The 22238-nt window shown below is 38.7% G+C and overlaps 1 protein-coding gene across 2 annotated transcripts; it reads left to right on the top strand.

The window, feature by feature from the left end:
* The first annotated feature begins 603 nt into the window (after window positions 1–603).
* inpp4aa (inositol polyphosphate-4-phosphatase type I Aa) lies at window positions 604–21828 on the top strand. Of its 2 annotated transcripts, none has more exons than XM_028023840.1 (24): window positions 604–749; window positions 8162–8404; window positions 8486–8530; window positions 9242–9360; window positions 9452–9568; window positions 9682–9761; window positions 9889–10006; window positions 10675–10765; window positions 11304–11451; window positions 11780–11910; window positions 12581–12685; window positions 12793–12901; window positions 12997–13014; window positions 13157–13343; window positions 14607–14888; window positions 14983–15130; window positions 15274–15301; window positions 16248–16425; window positions 16502–16625; window positions 16728–16995; window positions 17592–17689; window positions 17771–17883; window positions 17987–18141; window positions 18223–21828. In XM_028023840.1, exons 2-24 carry the CDS (start codon window positions 8305–8307, stop codon window positions 18353–18355), a joined length of 2895 nt encoding a protein of 964 aa, XP_027879641.1. In that variant the 5' UTR covers window positions 604–749; window positions 8162–8304; the 3' UTR covers window positions 18356–21828. The 2 variants fall into 2 exon arrangements, with proteins under 2 accessions (XP_027879641.1, XP_027879642.1); XM_028023841.1 differs by having other exon boundaries at window positions 15274–15303; window positions 16253–16425.
* Window positions 21829–22238: the final 410 nt, after the last annotated feature.

The following is a 22238-nucleotide window of genomic DNA, read 5'->3' as shown; positions in this document are numbered from 1 at the left end:
AACCTAAAATGCTCCTTTTCAATTTTTAATTAAACCTTTCCAGGTGTAGACTACCCTGGAAAAAACATCCTTCTTTTCAGGATAGTTAACACCTCAGATTTATCCATGTTTCCTAATATTCAGATATCCTAAAAAACTGTAGACAGTAGTCTACTACTGTCTACTGTAAACAGTGACAATACTCATTTCACCTGTTTAAATCAAAATTACACAATTGCTACAAAAAATGTGATTAAAAAGTCTTTTTCCTCAATACTATTGTATAATCAATACTCAAATCAATGCCTAAATTTATTTCAATTAAGTAAAAATGTTTTTCCAACATTTAAAGATACTGTGTCACAGATATTCCCCCCTTTTTTTATTATTTTAAATCTATAACAACAGGATTGTATCCGAAAAGTATTTTTTTTCTTTTCTTCCGTTCATTATTGTTTTAGTAAGAAATATGTTTGCATACCAACACACTCGAATATGAAAAATAACATCACGTCTCAAGAATGAACAGTGTGTAAAAACAATTAAAGAACATATTTCATTACGTTACAAATGAGCTTTCCATACCCGCCGTCAGTTTCCTCCAACAGGTACAACAGCGGCCCCCAGTGGCTGGAGCAAGCTTTGCTTCCATCAAGGATATTACGTCTGGATGTGCCAGAGGGAGTCAGGGCGAGTCTTGACTGCAGGCGTCGTCATTGCAACCAGGATGCGCATCAGTGAGGCGAGAAGCCTTCACCTTTTTCCTACAGGTATGACAGATTTCTGTTCAGAGCGTGTTTATGACGCGATTTGGTGGTTACGGCTTTGGATGTTTGTTCTCAGAGAAAGATGATCTCATGAAGCGACGGCGTCGCTCGCAGCCTGATCCCAATGAGACGTGTTTACAGCCATAGCAAGGAGTCCAAACGTCGGTGGTTTGTTTTTAAATGTAATGTAACAGATCGGAGTGAATGTTCTCCTGCAGCCCAGGGCAGCAGCACCAGAGGATGGATGTTGTGACGCAATGCTTGTTATTGTACGTGAACAAATGTAGACATTGAATATTATGGCTTATGTTGCCATAAAAAATAAAAAAGATTTACTCCGGAGGATTTTCTATGTAGGCTGTTTACGTCCAATCAGCATATTAAACAAAGTAGCAATAATGAGGCTTATTAAACAAAGTGATAATTATTAGTAGTTATGAAGGAAATATCATTTTCCCCCTCATTTGAAAGCAGAGGTATGTGCTGCCTTGTGAAGCAACGTGTCACGCCATTGCAGGCCTTACTAACGCTGCTAAAGGCGTCCAAAGGAATACATCTGAACAGCAAGTTGACTTTATGTTTTCTTTTCTGAAATTAAAGGTATATTGACATTCAGATTCCTACTTTCAAATACCTTTTACAGAAGAATTTGTTTGTTTTTAACCTATATTTGTTTATCTGATTTTAAGTTTAAAAATGTATATTTCATGCTGGTTTTATTTGATTTCAATTTGTAGAAAGCAATCACGCAACGTAAGCCAAAACACCCTAATTACATAGATGTGAAGCCTTGCACATTCTTGACTTAAAATTGTCTCCAGAGGTTCTCAGTTATCTGGGGAGCGGTTGTAGGTACGTTTTTTGCTTTTCTGTTCTCTCCCTAGGCGCAAAGTCTTTTGCATAGCCTCCTCGTCTTTCTAGTAGTTTAATTTTAGTGATTAATGAGATACATTTGTTTGGATCAGATTCTCCTGGCCCGCAGATGTTGCACTGGTCAGCACCGAACCGAATCCTTCAGTCGATAAAGTGAAATAAACAGGCTCACTGAGTGACAGAGGAAAGGAAGTTTGCTGGTGCCAAAATGAAGAGAAGACAGGGATGATGACAGAGCAGAAGAGACAGGTCCAGAATGATGTAGAGGAGGTCTGAGAGAGAGGAGCTGCAGTGAATCTGCTGCTGACTGCATCTGCAGGAGGCCCAGTTGTGTACAGGCAGCCCAACAAACTGGGTCATCTTTGTTTCCAGACCATCCCGGAGGACCAACGACCACCTAGAGCTCTGCCTTGCTTTTACTGACGCAGTTATGCTCAGAACTTACACGCATCATGTTTGCAATTGACTTTTGGCTTTTGTTGATATATTTTTTCCAGGTTAGAATGATTTATGGCATATAACATCAACAATATTTGCTGAAAAAACATATCACGATAAAAGCCAGGGGCGTCAAACTCATTTTCATTTTGGGCCGTATAAAAAATCTGAATGTTCTTAAAGGGCAGGTTGTGCCAGAATCTATTGGTAAAACCCATTAAACTGTTGAAATACATGTAAACAGCTTTTTGTTTCAATAAGTGTTTGCTAAAATGAAATAATATGAGACATCTTTTTACACTGATCAGTCCATCCAGAATTTTGTGATTGTTTTTGTAGGTTTTTTTGCAATCAAAGTCATAGATTTTGTGGTGCTGATTTAGAAATATTTGAAGGGAATTTATATGATAGTTGTGCTAATGTATGATGCTAAATGTGACTTTTTGTTTTATTGTCGTATCGATGGCTTGACATCAAGTAAAGCTGAGGCAGCAGTCACTTAAACCCAATGGATTTGGCCAAGTTTGACAAACATTTGCAGTAAAATCAGGATCAAATGTGGGGATCGGTTGATTTTGTGTGAATTTTGCAGATTTGTGAATAACTGGATGTCTGGAGGGCCACATAAAAAGCTGTGGCGGGCCATATTTGGCCCCTGGGCCTTGAGTTTGACACGTGATATAAGCGTTTCATAACAGTTTATCAATAACTATTGACTAGTTTTTTGTTTTAAATATCTGAAATACTGCCGAACTAGCAGCCGTTGCTTCTTTTTTTTAAGCAGTTATGAGGAAACCTTAAACTGCTGCTGCGTAAGTTACTGAATAGGCTGTTGCTAGGTAACCAAAGAGTGAGTGAGTTACTATATGCCACCATCATAGTTTAACTGGCCTTGGAAGGTCGAGCAGCTAAAGACTTTCCTCTGCCTACATCCCCCAGAAGGCTTTGCACTTCTGTATTGGAGTTCAGTGAAATGATTGGACATTCTGTCAGAGGAATTATGGAGGTGTCTATCATAATATATGTTCTTATTGGTTTATTGTGCAGTCCTGCAACAACAGTTTTTAAAGTTTGTAGTTTGACTGTTGTGCCATTTAACAACTTGAATTGTTGACCTAATTCTTCAAGAAATACACACAGCTTTTAGGCACTGTTCAACAATTTTCTGTTATTTATTTATTTTTTAATCTGGACTTTTCTAGAAACTTTAAGATAGTCAATTTAAGTTTATTATTATCCAGTTGAAAAACAAAACTGTGACCAAGTTTCAACTGTCTGATCAGAACGATCACTCTCAGATGAACGGAAATTATCAAAAGCATCCGCCAAGCCTCAAGTTAGAAGCAACGGTGTAGTTGTCCAATGAGCCCCTGCTCAAAAATCAACACTTTCAGTCATGAGTAACAGTTTTATCTGCCTACAAAGATGGACCAAAGCCTTACGAAGAAGGGTTTTATGGTCAAATGATGCAGAGACTGATCTAATTGGGCACAATGGTATTGTGCCCAATTCAAAATCTTGAACTGATCTTGAGACCAGTTCAAGATTAAACCCACCATGATGGTGGTAGCATGATGCTTAGGGCCTGTCTCACTTCCAGAGATACTTGTACGTTGCACAGAATTGGGTGGAATAATGAATGTTTCTAAATCAGCTAGCAAATTTATTCCTACTCTGGACAGATAGATTTAAGGTTATTTTCTTTAAACCAATAAGTTTTCTTCTGATTGGAAATGTTACAGGCATTTCTCAAAAAATAAGAAAACAATGGAAAATATGATCAATTTCTCAATCAAAATGATTGAAAGTGCAAAAACTCAAACTCTGTGAAGGGTCTGTATGTCACTATGAGACAAGTGAAAGGGTGATTATCCTTCCCTGTGGCTTTACATTAGTTCCAGCGTTTGCTTCCTATAGAGATTCCCACAGCGCCCTAGGCAGTAAAGGCTAGAGCTTGTTAAAAAATGTCTCCGACTGACAAAGACTCCCACACAGCCTAATGAGCCATAGCATCCATGGTGTAATTATCATCTGCTTCGGTCTCGCATGTCAGTGCCAAATCAGAAACCAAACTGGCAACGAGCGTCACACTCACTGGGTGGACGGATGGTGTGGCTTTGGGTGAAGAGTACTTGGAGCATCGTATGTGTGTCATTGCGAGAAATGCTGTTTTCATCTGCACGTGCTGCGTGACGTCAGAACTGATTCAAGACTAAAAATAGATCCTCACTGCCAGGGTCTTTAAGCTTGAATGCACAGCATCGAATAGACAATCAGAAACGAGTCTGAATAGACTTGTGGCAGACGCACAAGTGCTTTAATCCTGGTTTGCGTGTATCGGAGCTGAGCGGAAGGAGGAAATCTTTATCACACTGAGCAAAGGTGGCTGGGTATTTGAATGGTGGACACAAATACCAGAGAGGGGATGCTAACTGAGTGTGACGTGCCACAGGAAATGTAAACATTTACCTGTCAGCTCAAATAGAAGCAGCCCATGTTAGTCATCCCACCACCGACTCTGTCCTTTTCAGCCCGCTCAACGGTTCGCAGTTTCTTTGAGATTGTCCTTTTAAAGGTACATAGAGATCTTTGAATGGCTGCCGATGCAGGGAGTTGTTTTGTGCCGGTGCTTCTTGACCTCAGTGCACCATTTGATACTGTGGGCCACAGAAACATACTCTATTGCAGAGATGAGAGTTACAGCTCTTAAAAACAAACAAAAAAAAAACTGATTTTAAAGATTTGTACCAGTCAAAGCCACATTCAAAAGATTTTCATGTTTATTTATTCTTGTTTGCCCAGAGAGCAGAACACTGTAAAGGAACATTCAGATGAGTCGGATCATTTTGTTTGACCCAAATGAATCAGGGTTATATTGGACTGGTTTCCACCCTAATTAAAGGTCCATGTAAATGAAAGAAGTTTCTATGAACAAATGACTTGCTATTATTATGTTAAAAAAGAGCATGTGGGGTTCAGTAGAACTGAGAAAACAATTGTTGTGTTTTTGTCTTAGTCTGAAAACCAACCGGTTTTGCCAGACATTAATCTTTAGATTTATTTTTTATACATGTTCTTATTGTTTGTGTCATCAAGTGGTGGAGTTGGGTGGTGAGGCAGACGCGGTGGAACCAGGTTGCAGAAAAATTATGTTTAATGATGAAAAACAAACCCAACGTCCAAAAAACCTGGCAGCACAGCTGAGCGGAAACTAAGGCTCAACACTGGTAGCAAGCAGGATAAACGAATGGACACGACGACGGAATGAGCAAACATCAGACGAGGACCCGACAAAGACAGAAACACAGGTGACACAGGGGGTAATCAGGAAACGAGACACACCTGGGAATAATCAAGGGGAAGACAGGACAACACGGAGACTCAAAAACACAGAAAACTCAAAACACAGACCATGACAGTTTGCCCTTATATAACCCCCTATATCTTTAAGTGTCGTTTTGTAATTTAGACTTTTATGATCTTGTGACCACGTCTATGAAAACCGTTTCGTAAATAAATTATACATTCATTCACTTACGCAGTTTTTATGATTAATTGTTCTGTACGGTAATTTAATCAACACATTTCTCTTATAATAGTGTTCATGAGAAATTTTATACTTGAATTTATTTTTATTGAATGACAGTTTGTTTGATGAAATGTGTTATATTTGTAATGTTTGGTTTCCTGAGAACAAGGCGCTCTAACACCTGACCAGGCAAAAAAAGAAACTAGAGAAGCAAAATCAAAAAAGGAAACTGCATGCTCGTGGTTAAAACAGAAATAGAGTTGATCTGTCAACACTGACAGATAAACCCTAGTTGACAATTTGATTTTTATTTTTTTTTTGTCAATTTGTACAAGGTTTCTACTTTCTTTTTCACTCTGACAACATGCTAACACCAACACACCCAGCAAGTCCAGCATATGTGAGAAATTTGTACTTTATGGCTTTGGTCACCTCTGCACCTGCTGTGCTTGAGGCTGAAACTAAAACGATTCAAAAATAAAGAAATTTTATTTTCGCCCAGACATTGAGCGGTCTGGGTCCCGATAAGACACTCCTCAAAACTGCTAGAGCAAATTCTCTCAGCATGATGGAGTTGATTGTATTTCTAAGTCATGAACGTTTTCACTTAAAAAAAACAACACACTGAAACATTTCATCAGCTTCACTGATGAACATTGACAAGTTATGGATATAGTGCCAAATGTATGAAATTTCATTGTTCTTTTGTGTAATACATAATTACAGTAATTATTTTTAATATTTTGAAAGATTAAAATATGCAGATTGACATTTTTTGCAATCTTTTTAGGGCAATAATTTCACAATTTCAAACGAGACTTAATTTCTTTGTAAATGGGAACGCAAACATCCAGTGACATTTGCTTAGATTCAGATATTGGTTGAACATGACCAAACAGAGCAACCATTTTTGAAGACAGATTAACTGCAAACAAAACATCAACATTTAGCGTAGCAAAGCTAGCAGAATAGGACTAAAAAATAAGGAATATTAAACATTTTTTTTCAAGTACAACACTCCATTACTTATTTTCATGTATTTAACAAAGTAGAAGTAATTTATTAAATTGAAGGCTGCTTGCTTTGTTAGTGGCCAAATGTGATAAAAAGTATAGAGCTCAGAGCCAGCTCTGCTGTTATGGCCCACTTGGCACAGCGTTAGCTTCCTGCTCCCAATGAGCAACCTTATGTGCCGCGGCCTTTCCTTCATCAGCTGCAGTTTTCTCTGAGCACACAGCATACATTACTGAAAGCTGGGTTGTTATTTGACTCTGGTCTTTGTGTGAATGATAACTCATAAAGAACAGTTACAAGAAATATCTGAATGTTGGAATGTTAGTAATAGTAAAAAGATTTGAGTCCTTTTGTTTTATTTGTTTTATTTAAACTTCTGTATTTTTCAGTTGCATTCGAGCTTTCCAGACGCTGAGTATTAGTGGTGTAGATCCCTCTTTATGTTCATTTTGTGAACTGTATCATGGTGCGAACTGAGACTAGAAATCCTGACCTGCAGCCATTTTAGCTTGTTTAATGCAGTAAGGCGTCAGAACTGATGTTCAGTCTGTAGGGAGATGTAAACAGAGCCCCTGGCCGTCATCTCAGCAGCAACACCAAACTTCAAATTCCAAACAATTGATACATGACTGAGGTTTTCTTCTCTCTAGCAAAACTGAGTTTTTAAAAGTGCCATAAAAACTATTTTCCCCCTTGCAGATCTCTAATGTTATTTGCTCTCTTTTTCACCACTTTCTAATGTTTCAGATCATCTAATTTTATTATCTGAAAAATATTATCTGACTAAAGCAGTTGTTAAATGAGGATCTCATTTATTCAGGGGGAAAAAGCTATGGGAAAGTTTAATTAGCTCCTAAAGGTTATTGACTCACCACTCTTGGCAGCAGCATTAAGTTTAGGAATTGTTTTCCCACTGGTCTTTGCAGAATTGTTTTCTTTTAATCACATCAGAAGGTTATCAAGCAACATGGATGTAGGTCCAAACTTTGACAAAGCCACTCCTCAGCCTTACTGCTCTCTTGGACTAGCTTTTCTATGAGAATTATGTCTCTTAAAGTGGTTTTCTTGACTGGATATTTAGATTGATAGATGATTATATTTCCCATATTTTGCAGGTTAGTTTAGATATTTTTTTTCTTAAGAAATTACATTGTTCTGGTATTTATTCTTCTTTGTGTGATAATCTGAAGCATTCAAATGCAATAAATATATATTAAAAAAACAGAAGGGATCATTACTCTACATTCATAAGGGGCAGATGTAGATTCAGCTCGCTGCAGTGTGTGCAGAGTTTCATAGCCTACAGCTGTGTGAAAGTCTCACTTTTCACAGCGAGATTCATCTCACTGCATATGTTATCACCCTCGAAACCCAAGAACTAATTTAGTTCAACTTGAAAAAAGGCATCATGCCAATTACGACACAGCTGGATTTGATGGTGGGGTTTTGTTGCACTCCTAATGGCACAAATCAACAGCAGGAGTTATTTTTGTTCCTGAATGCTGAACGTTCTTGTAAAAAACAGTGTTCGCTCTAATTCGATTTTCTCTTTGTCTTCCAGATTTATCACAATCAAGCGCCTGAAAATAAAAGGGAGAGCAACAAAGGAACAGCAGCTGTGCACAACGTGACAGGCCAGTTTTAATCTCTACTCTTCAAGCTCTTTCCTCTAAAACCCATCGTTTGCCCGAACGCCAGCCCACCATGTCTGGGAAGGAGCGCAGCCCCCGCCACCGGCCGTGGTCGGTCTACCGGGCCAACACCTTTGATCTCTCAGCGGAGATGATGGGGCTAGCGCTCTCAGGTAGCTAAGTAACTGGTACCATGGCAACCAGCATTAGAAATTAGATTTATCTCATGTTTCTTTTATTTGTCTACTTCACAGGCAGCAGTCAAGATCCAGATGAACCAGTTCTGGAGTTCAGTGTGGGTATGTTCAGAAAAATCTGACTTCAGCATTTAAAGTTTGACAGTCCTACTCAAGTAAAACTTAGATTTTTATTTAACAAATATTTATGTTATTAATAAATCCAATCAAAGCTGTAAATTCTTGCCATCCTTCGGTTTTCACCCTAGCTTAGTGAAAATAGTCTTGTAAAAATGATGTGTAAGTTTAATAATGTTGGAAAAGGCCTCTGTTGAAGATGATAATTTATTTTCTCAATGAGATTTATCCCGTATAAAACATGGAAGCAGATCAGATATATCAATTAATAAGGTAATAAGAAGTCCTGAGGAAGCTGGAAGATTTAGTGCAAAAAACGAGAAAAATATAAAAGTAAAATGCATATCCAAATCACAGAATAAAAGCCTTAGAGCATGTAAAACATAAAAATATTCTAAAAAATATAGAAGTAAGAAAGTCACACAAAAGGCACAAAATAACTCAGGACAGTTTTAAAATGGATATCTTCTCTAAACTAGCAGCTAGATGAATTCAGTGAATCGTGGCTGTGATTGTGTGCCAGGTTTGTAGGACAGTAGGAAACGGTCTAGTTACTGCTCAGAGTAAAAAAGTATTACATGACATCTGCTTATAAAGAACAGCTCTGAAGTTCTATGACTCCGTGCAGGGATTATTTGCCACCCAACCATCTAAATCCCACTTTTAGTAATCTGTTGCGTTGCCATGTTGCTGCAGCCTGCAGTGAGCTGGTCACGCCCTCTCTGGACCGCAAGCCGACCAGCTTTGTGGCCGTCAGCTGCACCACACCGCCGCAGGCCTTCTGGACTAAACACGCCCAAACTGAAATCATAGAGGTAAAAGGAAACAGTTCGCTCTGACTTCCTGGGAGCTCTGTGAGACTTTTACCACCTCCTCATCTCTCTCGCCTTCACCGTCTCCCCTCAGGGCACCAGTAATCCCATCTACCTAAGCAGCATAGCGTTCTTTCAGGACTCGCTCATCACCCAGCAGACTCAGGTCAAACTCTCCGTCTATGATGTAAAGGACCGATCACAGGGCACGGTAATATCTAAAAAAAAACTACAACAAATATACTGAAATGTAAATCCTTCATGGTCTACTTTTATCTGCATTAAATCCTTTAAATTCTCTGACTTTATGCTCTCCCACAACAGATGTACATGCTTGGGTCATCCATGTTTTCTGTAAAGGAGCTGCTGCAGGACAAACACCACAGACTGCACTTGACTCTAAGGTGACAGAAAGGAATATGACAATATGGATGCAAAAATGCTCGCTTACACCAAAGCTATGGTTGGATCTGATATGATGTCATGGTGTGTGTGTGTTTGTGGGCGTGTGTGTGTGTGTGTGTGTGACAGGTCAGCAGAGAATGAACGTGTGGGCAACATCACAGTCATCGCCTGGCAAATAGAGGAGAAGCGTGAACAGAGAGCACCAGTTGCAAGATTACAGAGGGGGGATACGGTCAATGGAAGGGTGAAATAAGCTCATCGTTTTCTTCAAACTCTCCACAGTTTCTCTGTTTTTGATTGAAGTGATTAAAAATGAAGCCGGTTAATCTAATTTTCTGTTTCAAGCAATGTGCAGAACTTGTCTTTAAGACAAATGCTATGTTTGTTGTTGTTTTGAGGTGTAAATGACAGCTGAAACCAGATATTTACACACGCTAACACTTTTTTTTTCTCTCTTGTTGAAGTTAAATCAGACCAAACTTTTCCTGTCTTAGCTTAGTTAGGATTACCAAAATTATTTGTATATGTCAAATGCCAGAAAACTTGTCACGAAGATTTTTTTTAAAGTTTTTTTTATTTATTTTCTTTGAATTCAAATGTTTGCATACATTTGGTCAGCATCAGGGATAACTATCTTTTAAAATGTATGACTTGGGTCAAAGCCAAAACAAGAAAAGCTTTGTCTGATTTACCTTCAAACCGTGAGAAAGAAATCGCTTTTGTCTTTTCGTGTGTAAGTATCTGGTTTCAAATGTATCTCTCAGGAAAATTATTGGGAAAACCACCTATTCACTTCCATTTTTGTGGCGTCGTGATCATCAATTTTGATTTCATGATTAAGGAATGAATTTGTATATTAACATATGGAGGTCAGAGGCTTTAGTTCAAGTGTCCTTGTTTTTGCTGTTTCAGATGGTTCTCCCAGTCGATGAAAGCCTAACCGGATCCATGGCTATTAAATCCAAGTGTTCGTCTTTATGTAAAGATCCGATGCTAAAGGCAGGTGAGTGTGTTTAAATGCGCTCTACTCACAGGTCCATGCACAATGTTCACCATCCTTGAAGTGTTTTATACTTTGTCAAAACAAAACCGCTAGCTTCAGTGTTTTAGTGGGGATTGTATGTGGCAGCTGTGGATACCTTTGGAGACAGAGGAAAGTAATCAATCTGCATGCCTGAATTTGCATTCAGACCATGAAACAATACTTTACAAAATCATATTTTTCTTCAATTACAGCTGTAAGTATTTTGGGGTATGACCCAATCGGCTTTTCACATCTAGAGACATCTTTGTCCATTTTTTATAATAAAATAATTCAAGGTCTCTCCCTCAACTTTACAACTAAAACCAATTTGCACTTCCTTTTTACTAATGGTTTTCCCAACAAACTTGGAGGGCTTCATAGAACAGCTGGAGAAATCACAACAACCCCAATAAAATCGATTAGCATTTGTGGTTGTATGATGAGAACTGAGAAAACATTTCATGCACTGTTTTATGGTAACTTTATGAGGTCTCGTCTCTACTCCTGTGTGTTTAAGTTTTTGGAGGTGTGATGTCTCGGACGTATCGTTTCCCAACCACGGATGGAAACCACCTTCGCGTCCTGGAGCAGATGGCTGAAAGCGTCCTCTCCTTGCATATTCCTCGACAGTTCGTCAAACTGCTCCTGGAGGAGGACGCCGTGAGGTAGCTTTGAGGAACTAGAGTCTCAACATAAGAGAAACTCAGGCACTTTCTTGCAGTCATCATGTGGTTAAATTGTATATAGTTGAAATCTAAAAACTTTGATTTAATTTTTTGTGCATTTGTGTTTAAAGACAGTTTGACGTGCACAGCACACTGTAAACCTTGGATTTATTTATATTTTTTTATTCTTTTGTTGTGCTGCAACTGCAAACGAATACACTTGCCGTCTGCTTGGTGTCTGACACAGCAGCAGCAAACACAGCTTTTTAAATATTCTTTGACTTCGCTGAATGTCTTGACTGTGACAGTGTGTGTGTTCGATTCGCAGGGTGTGTGAGCTGGAGGAGCTGGGCGAGCTCGCTCCATGTCGGGAGAATCTCAGGAGGCAGATCATCACTCAGTATCAGACTATCATCCTCACATACCAGGAGACCATAAGTGACCTGCATGAATACAAAGGTCAGAAACAGAAGCACACTTCTGCATGACAGGCACTACACACTACGATGAAATGTTAATCTGGGGCTAAGTTGTAGACCATAGATGATTTCACAATGTGAGATTTAAAAAAAAGAAAATCTATCTGCGTTAAACATCCTGCATTTCATCTCCCAAAACTTTTATCTCTTTAAGAGTTAAAACTCTTGAAGGTCTCATTAGTCTCTCACTCCTCTATTATGACTTGTTTGCTGTCAGATGATTCTAATTAGAAAGTTTAATAAACAGGTTGACATCTCAGATCTTCTGTCTCCAAACACTGGTGGTTATTTGGGTTTTATGATTTTATTTAGTAACCAGGATATCGTGACTATCTGCAACTATGGAGGTTAAATGTTCAGAGGTCAGCAAATCAAAGTGACTGATTATTAGACTAATCATATTCTGTTATTTTGTACAGAAATATTGAACAATTACAAGCTTTCCCAGAATAATCTGATATAGAAAATCATTTCTGTCTTGACAAAGAACCCACACAGAAATGTAAAAAATACATAGTTGTTTTTTTTTTTTTTAATGTTTGATATACTTTATATGTGATCTTTTATGAAATGAGTAAAATATTGGAGTATTTAACTTTGTGAAGAAGATATGAATAATCTGTCTTTCTTTTACTCCTGTTGTCTCCCAGGACCTTCGTTTAAGCCCAGCACCTTAAAAGCTGAGAGAAAGTTGGAATTCATTCCCACCAACCTGCACATCCAGAGGATGAGAGTACAAGGAGAGACGAGTTATGGTACGTCGCTGTGCTTTGTTCTCCTAAACAGGCCTGGGACTAATGATGATATATTTGATTCAGTACAGTCGCTTTACAGTCTGTGTTTGTTGTGTCTTTCCCATCAGATTGGACGTATGACGTCGTGACCATAGGGGCTCCTGCAGCACATCATCAGGGCTTTAAAGGCTGCGGCCTAAGAAAACTGCTGCACAAGCTTGAAGAAGCCAGGAAACAGTGAGTGAAATCAAAACAAAGTTGCTCGGCAGCTCCACTCTTTGCACCCATTCATGAATGTTTTCTGTGTGATTTTCTGTCCTTTATTCAATCAGCACTTATGAGGAAGAAAGGTAAGGGCTAGAGTAAAGGGTTATATGAAGCCATTTTCTAAGGGTTTTTGAATGTTTTCTCAATTTTGCCACACTGCTCCCTCTGTTTACTCTCTCTGTCCTCTTTTTCCTGTTATGCGGGCCATCTGACACGCACCAAAAGCTCTGCTGGCTTTGGTTCAAAAGGAATGATCTACCAGCCTCAGGATGTCGTTAAAGCGAAGGAGCTGATTGCTCAGATTAACACTCTGAAGACGCAGGTGTGTTACTACACCGAACGTCTGTCCAGAGCCGCCAAGGAACGCTCAGCCAACGCTCTGGAGAGAACTCTGGCCATCCTAATGGAGAAGGTAAAACATTGCTCAGAGAAACTGGAAGGTTGTCATTTTTATTATAGCAGTCACAAATGCATTTTACTAGAATTTCATGTGATGGGAAAAGGGAGCACATAATTGTGAGGGGAAAGGGAAATGGTATACAATTGTCAAAAATCTTGCAAAATGTTCTGCTTGGGGGAAAAAAACTACCAGGTCATGGATGAAAAGCTTGAATTTTTGAGAAGGTGAGCTGAACCATTGTTAGAAAAGCATTTTTTCCAACAATAATAATGTAGCTCGCTCTGCAATGAACTTAATTACTCACCTGAAAAAATTTCAAGCTGAATTTAAACATTATTGATACTGGAGGAAAAGCAGCTGACGTCCAAATGACTGCCTGGCTCTGGCATCCAATCAGCCCAAACTCAGCATGTCACAGAAATGCAAGTTGAGGGGATTTCCCCAACAGATGTCATGCTGCATTCAGGTACAGCTGGGACACTAGGTTTGTTCAAAAATATCAAAACAACTCCAAAATGATGTAAGCATGTTGTCTTCTCAAATGTGGGTTCAGTCTGATTCAAAAGTTTACCAACATCAACAATGACCATTTTTAAGTAGCTGTTTTGTTGTATATTCTGTCTATTCAGACTTTCCATATGTCTGCTTATATCACTTTATTCACAGAAAAAAGCCCAAACAAAACGGCAGGCAGCCACTTCTTTGCGTTTCACTTTTTTTTAACTTTTAGAATATAATAAAATCAAATTAACATCAGAAATGAAAAAAAAAATAGATTCTTTGTGTACTGCTGATTGAAGTAAAACCAAGAATTATACATTTTTATAAATTTTTCTGATCTGAAACGTACCAAAAACATTCCAAACCGTTACTTAAGAACTGTGACATGCACCTAATCTTGATTATTTTGTAACCCCACTAAACACAAGCAGTGCTGCAGAGTAGTTGCTTAGATCAAAAAAACCACACAGGGGTTTGCACAAAGTCCAGACCTTAATGTAGTTGACAGCAAAGAATAGACAAAATCTTTATCTCTAGATCTGCAAAGCTGACTGAGACTTAACTCAAAATACCTGAAGTTGGTTCTACAAACTATTGAACAAGAGGAGCTAAGTGCCATGCTCAAGGATTTTTATTTAGAAATCCTGGCTTTTCTCTTTAGCTTGAAGAGTAAAACATTCATAATTGATTTCAATGTTCAAATTCATGTGAAATATTTATTTATAGCAACTTTCTTTTGGCAGAGCTTCAGTATCTCTTCCCCTCCTATTGCAGACCCGTCAGTTGGTGACAGTGTGCGACTCCAAGCTGCTGTCATCAGCCATCGTTGCCCTTGCCGCTGCCCGCCCACAGTTTTCGCAGCAGAGCACCCCATCCCCTTCCTCCTCTTCCCTCTCACCTTCTTCTCGCTCTCCATCCCGTTCCCCCTCTCGCCATCCCACCTCACCTTCCCGCCCAGCCACTTCTCCGTCGAGACATGCAGCTCCTCCAGAGGGCAGCGAAGGGAGCAAAAGCAAGCGAGCCTCGACGCACTCTGACTATCATGAGGAAGAGTGGGTGAGTGGAGATAAACCTCCCTACTTTTCTTCTGTTTAAATTAGGATTTGCCTGTTTGGCTTGGTTTTCACCCATGATGTGCGTTTATGCGCAGGAGAAGGTTTGGTTAAATGTCGATAAAAGCCTAGAGTGTGTGATCCAGACGGTGGACCGGCTGCTGCAGAGAGACAAACTCCAGAGTGACAGCAGCTCTGAAGACGTCTTTCTGCTCGCCAACGAAGTGCCGAGTGGCACTAAGAAAGGTAAGTCAGTGAATCTGCCCTGTGTCCTGATTCCTGCATCATGTGGAAGAAAAACAGGCTAAAGTTTTGCTTCAGGGAAAGCCTTCTGAAATAAACAATTATTTAGCTCCACATCCTTCACCAGCATCTCTTATTTTTTGTAGAAAGCAGTCCAGAAGTTGAGAAGAAGTCAGGTGAGTTTTTTGTTTTATTTTGTTTTTTTGGCAAGTTTATATTCTGCATTATATTTTCACTGCAAAAACACAAAATCTTGCCAAGTATTTTTGGCCCAGTTTCTAGTGCATATATCCTAGTACTCTAGAAATAAGACAAAACTAATTGCTCCTATTTCTTTCTATTTTTTAAGCAGGAAATAGGAGCTTGTTTTGAGTCAATAACTCCTTGATGAAAAAGTAAAAGCAGAAAATCTCACTTGTAACATGGGAAAATTATCTTGTTGCAAGTGCCAATAGAACAAGTACTTTTACATCATATTACCCTTTTCATGCATGAATTATGATTCTATATGTCAGGATTTTTTTCCAAAGTGTTTGTAATTTTTAAGGCATAAAAAAGGTGCAAAAAATAAACTTTTGTAATTATTTCTTTTTCTTTAGGATTTTTTTTTCTAGATGATCAGTTGTAATTTTCTTCAAATAGAAAGTTGTTATTTGGAAAATACATCAGTAGTATTAGTCTTTCGGGGTCACTTGATGTCAGAATACATTTCTTACCGACAGTCCCTTCTTCTGCCATATTGGATTTAACCAAAATTGTCTTGCACTTGCAGTGGATGGCCAGTAGTTGATGGTGTATTGCACGATGCACTAGTGTCCACTTCAGTGGTCTGTGTGCATTTATAACATAAAAATCCACAAGAAACACAAGAAAATGGCGTTTAGATAGCTGTCCTCTGTAGAGACCACTATGCATGAAAGGGTTAAGGGATTAATGACTTGAGATAAGCTCATATTTCCTGCTGAAAAGTTACATGTAAATTAGTTTTCTCTTATTTCTAGTGTACTAAGATATTTGCACTAGAAACTAGACCAAACTTACTTGGTAACATTTTGTGTTTTTGCAGTGTTTAAATGGAGCTCTCATAACAACACAGGGTTCTTTTCTCCTGTTTGCATCTTTCAGGCGAATGGAACGAAGTGCTGTATCCCTTCCTCACCACCCTGACAGAATGTGTGTCTCTGATGAGCGACAAAGCAAAGAAAGCCTTGGTGTTTCTGCTGATGCAGGACAGCGCCCCCACTATCGCCATGAGCCTCACTATGCAGTATCGTCGCGACGTTGTTTTCTGCCAGACGGTCTGTCAGCTCCTGCAGCCAAGTCCTACACACACTCACGTACAATGGGAACCTGACTGACGGTGTTTGTTTGCAGCTGACGGCGCTGATCTGCGGCTTCGTTCTCAAGCTGAGGAACTGTCTCTGCGACTCGGGCTTCCTGCGGCAGCTACGCACCATCGGCTTGTTGGTTCAGTATGAGAGTCTGCTCAGCACCTACGGTAACTGCACACAAAACACGTTATGTCAAAACATACAAGTCGTCCTAGTGATGTCATGAATGGCTACTGTAAGTGCCCTGTGTGACTTCCTATTTCTCAAAGGGGAGGAGTTGGCCATGCTGGAGGACATGAGTGTTGGCGTGATGGACCTGAGGAATGTCACCTTTAAGGTTACTCAGGCAACCTCTGGTTTCAGCCCTGACATGCTGCCAGTGATCACAGGGAACAGGACTGGATTTAACGTCAGGGTTCCCATGCCTGGCCTGATGTTCGACACGTTGCCCAGAGAGATCCAGAACGGGATGCTGCTTCGGGTGCAGCCCATCCTGTTCAACGTGGGGATCAACGAGCAGCAGACATTGGCTGAGAAGTGAGTCACTGACACCGATAAATGCATTTAATACGTTTATTATTGAGAATCCTGAAAAAGCCTAAATCTGGTGACGTGTTAGATTGCCAAAAAGATTGCCAACATTTCGCAATCCAACATGTTTCATGTCATTATCTTGGTCTCTGGCACCCCGAATGAAGAAAAAGTTTACGTTATCTCAAAGAGTGTCTGCTAAAAATCTATAAAAATATAAAGCTATTTGTCACTTTTCTTCTCTCAGTAATAACATATACACTAAAGATTAATCTTACTGTTATGCCACTCTGGTAGCTTTTACATTTAGTGTGTTCACTAATCATAAAAAAGATCAGATTTTTCAACTTCCAACCAGTTTGTGCTGATTTCTCTGCGCCTCTAAACAAAGGAGTTGTTCAGATGTTATGTCTTGGTCAATGAAAGCCTGGAGAGAAAAATTACACATTTAGGTTTTCCTGTTACATTCAAAAAAAGTTTCAGAAAATCTGAAAGCAGTATTTAAAACTTTAAATGTTTATTGTAAAGGAAGTAAAAATCAATATAGCACAGAATGAGAGCTTACAGAAAAGTAGAATAATTTATAATTTGTATCTGTGCAGATTTGGAGACACGTCGCTCCAAGATGTCATCAATATGGAGAACATGACTCGCCTCAGTTCATATTATGACCAGTTCAAAGAAGTCCTTCCAGAAGACTGTGAGTCAAACGTAATAATTTATTATTATTATTTTTATTATTTTTGTCAGCAGATTTCTTATTCCTCTTATATCTCTTCAGGTCTCCCTCGGACCCGCAGCACCACCACTCTGCCTGACATCCTCAAGCTGCTGAGTCAGAATGTGAACGCCAAGAAAAGCAAGAACGTAGAAATCCTGTGGCAGGCAGCCGAGGTGGACTTCTTCTTCTTCTTCTTTTCCTCTAAATGTTGCCCCAAAATTAACAACTAAATGAATAAAACGTTTCGAGTCACATCTGCTTCTTTGCACCCTAAAGGCATGTCGGCGCCTGAACGGTGTCCGCTTCACCAGCTGTAAAAGCGCCAAGGACCGCACAGCCATGTCGCTGACCCTGGAGCAATGTCAGATCCTGCAGCAGGAGCACGCCATGGCGCCGCAGGTCTTCTACCAGGCCTTGGATTGCATGCGCAGGTCGGTCCCGCCTACTCCCACTTGCTTGTATGTTGGTTATTATTTGTCAAATAGCTTAAAATGATTTCTGTGTGTCCACAGTGAGGGCTGCAGGAGGGAGAACACTATGAAGAATGTGGGATGTCGAAAATATGCCTTTAACTCTCTTCAGCTCAAGGCCTTCCCCAAACAGTACCGCCCCCCAGAAGGGACATACGGGAAAGTTGAGACCTAAATGGACTGATATTTGATGGAACCAAAAAAAAAAAAACTGATATTAGAGACTGAAAAAAATTATACATATATATGTTTAAAAAAAGACAATATCAAACAAAATTGCCACAGCAGCCGTGGTTTTGTGTTTAGTCCGTGTTAGGATAATCAGTGTCCCAGTGCCGGTTCTGTTAGATTGTTTTCAAAATGTTTCCTCCTCCCATCTTAGCTTTGCTTCTAGAATCACAATTCACAGCTAACGCGAGGCTTTCTGTGTCACATTGTGGGCTGTGTCATGGCTGCACCAGCTGTAGCATCTGGAGGTTTGCAGCCATGCTGGATCAATAATATTCTAATTTCTGTCTGAAAAATCACATAAAATGTGTTTATATGAGAGACAGACTACAGTACAGGAAAAAACTACAAACCACTTTACGGATTTCTTCTGTTTTTTTTTTTTTATTATTATTATTATTTCTGTGTCTCATTTAAATGTTTCAGTAAAACAATCCCAAATAACAGGGCTCTGTGTGGGAAAAAGTAATCACCCCATTGTTAAATTATGAACTAACTGGGGTTTAAAGACATTAAAACAGTTTTTTGCTTCACTTGGCAAACCCAGCCCAGATTCCTGACTGACCTGTAGAATAAAAAATTACCTATTGGACAACACAAAGTAGGCTGAAATATCTCAAAAGTAACAGAGTATAAAGAAAACTGAGAGCAGATGAGAAATAGACTAACTTTCATCTATCACCATGGAAATGGCTACATAATCATTTCTAATGTTTTGGGACACTAGTAAGCCATAATGTGAATTATTATCAACAGAGGAAATGTGTAACAATGGAGAACCGCCATGCGCCGGCACCCCCACCAGACAAAGGGTTTTGAGTGGTCTAGTCCAAGTCCAGACTTAAATCAGACTGCCGTGGGACCTCAAACAGGTCCTGAAATGTGTCAGAATTACAACAGTTCTGCAAAAAAGATCAGGCCGATTTTTTTCCCCCCAAAGAAATCTAAAGCTTCATTAGTACTTAATGGAAATGTTATAGAGGTTGTTGCTATCAAGGATGGCACATACAGTTATTACGCTTATTAGGTTTATGAAAGTTTTTCGTAATAATTGACGTTTTTGTTTTTTTTTCCTTAATTGATTAGTTATATAAAATAATTTTTTTAAAACTGTAGTTTTTAATTTGTCTGATATTAAAATCTGTTTGATAATCTGCAACAATTAATTTTGATAATAAAAACAGAACAAATCTGTCAGGGGTAAATACTTTTGCGCTGTATGGCACCTGTTTGTCCTTGTCAACTCTGTTATTATTTAATGTCATCTAAATAGCTGGTATAACAACACACAAACTTTGTGTTCTTTTTTTACTTTCAACAAGCATTAGCAAAAGCCTTATTATATCGGTTATTTAACTTTGTCGCAGATCCTGCTGACTTGATTCTCCATAAGTAAAAACTTCTGTTACTGAGCACAGCTGAGTTGTTTTAGAGAGGAATTCCAAAACTGCATAAAGTTAATAGAGACATTTTTTAATAATTATCTTTAGAAGCTTCAAAAATAAACTCAACTAAACAACTCAAGGCAAACGTTTGGACATCCTGAAGGGTCATCCTAATTTACATTCTCTATGCAAGCAAGCAAGTCTTAATATTTGCTTAAACTGTGTAAACTTTTCATCGTTTGCCTTCTGCACTACTATTTGAAAGTGTTTTCTACATTTAGACATGCCTTAGGTTTTAAAGTTGCAGTATGAATTGTGGCTTTAGACCTGTGCTATGTTGGAACCGTCTTATTTTTATCCTTATGTTGAAGCTATAACACTTCCTTTATTAGTGAATAACGGCCCAGCCAATCGCACGACAGCAATTGAATTAATTTGAACATCTAGATGGGGTCAAAATAACTTGCTGAGCATCAGAATGGTTCCAATCCAGAAGGCATTTCTATATTGGAAACTGGAAAATTGCTAATCCGCTTGAGGCCTTTTGCAGCTTTCGTTTTTTTTGTATGAGAGGGGAAAAATAAAATTATAAAGAGTTGACGTATTTAAGATTCGTAATTGGAATCACCTCCCATCCAAACAGAATGGGAGGTATACTGTATATCGGTATATTGCTGTATATCAGTCCGTACTTGAAATACGTTGAAAATTGAAGTGTTTTATCCAGAAGGCCCACTCCAAATTTACTAAGGCATTTCTTCCATTGATCCCAATCACATTTAGATATCTTCATGCAGGCATTTTTTAAAATTTTCAGTCAAATTTTAGCTTTTTTTAGACAAATAGCAACACCTTTACAGTAAAAGTTTGCTTTGGAAGTGAGTTTGCCTGATTAAGTCGCTATACGAGCCAAATCTCTGACATGCTAATTAAAGTCCAAAAACTTTCTAAAACTGATCTGACATCTTAGGAATGTGATATGCTGTTTGGTTTGATTTTAAATTTTAATTCCCATTATTTCTATTGTTTGGCTCTTTAACTTTGTGCTTTTGGAGTTTGTCTTTTACTTGGTTGCAGCTGGCAAAATTTTGACTGGTGGTGCACTTACTGTATATTATGTACAAACTACAGTGTTGATCCACTTCTTAATACTTAATAAATCTTAGTACATATTCCTAACCTTTTTGGAGAAAACACTATCTAGGACCGGCATTCACATAGTACAGGTGCAGAAAAGATGGAAATTAGAAAACAAACATTCTGTTTTTGATCATTTTGTGCTATTTGCTCACAGTCAACAGAAATGAAATCAAAAGTCACACCAGCAAAACTTGACGAATAGACTGGATTCATAGCAGATGTGTGAAGTAAAACTTTGCCAAACACTGAGTCAGATCAGATAAGACACTGTCATTCAGAGATGCTGTAATGTTCCACTGTGTTTAGTTTATATCCATCATAGGCAGCAATGCAGATGATCTGCTTCAGTACCAGCTCAGAAACCTTCCTCTGGACCCTGGCTGCACTGCAGCATTACAGCTGTAGAATAATTTATTGGCTTTATGTTAGTGCTCATTTCTCTAATACAACTTTTCATCACTTTTGACAATAAGCACACAAATGTTCTGGGAGCCTTTCATACATTTTCTTTCACAAAACTGTTAAATTTACAAATTACAACGTCTCAATTATAACGAATGCTAAGCTTTTGGATTCTACTTGCATGAAGATAACTTCAGCTTAAATGTGCTGCAGTTGCTTTGCCTTTCAGATTTCCCATAAATCTGGAAAGCCTGAGTTACAACAAACACCAGTAACAGTTTCATTTATCAGCTCTGGCCTTCAGTATATTGTATGTTTTTCTGAGTAATGGATCATATTTTCAGCTATTTTTTTCTCCTTTAAGAGTATGTTTACCTGTTACTGACCAAAATATGACTTTATTTTAATAGTACATGCCCACAACAATGGCACAGTGCTTTACCCTCTGAGAATGGATTAAAACTGAATAATGAATAAAGGACTGTTGAAACCAGCCGAGGGTCAGTGTCTCAGATTAAATCTTTTGCAAAAAAAACAATTGGGTTTTTGTGTTTCCATTGTTTCATTCCATAGAACAAATTTAAGAGTGCAGTGTTGGTGTGCAACGACTCAGCCAGTAAGTCAAGTAAAATCTATTTATTAAATTATTGTTAAATGCTTTGAAATAAATTTGGATTCAATTCCACACACAAAAAGGAAATGTGTTCTAAATTATATTTGAACATACAAATTATTGTCATGAGTCCTTCTGATGTGAAGAAGCAGGTTATGGTAACTTTAGGTGAACTCACAGCAAAAGCCCTACAATGAAATTGCAAGCCCAGCCATACAGCCTCTAACACTCTTCATACCCCTTAAACATTTTCACATTTTGTCACATTATGATTGCCAACATAAAGAGGT

This window comes from Xiphophorus couchianus, chromosome 7 (assembly GCF_001444195.1).
Source record: "Xiphophorus couchianus chromosome 7, X_couchianus-1.0, whole genome shotgun sequence".
Taxonomy (NCBI): Eukaryota; Metazoa; Chordata; class Actinopteri; order Cyprinodontiformes; family Poeciliidae; genus Xiphophorus; species Xiphophorus couchianus.
This window is presented reverse-complemented; position numbering and strand designations above follow the sequence as displayed.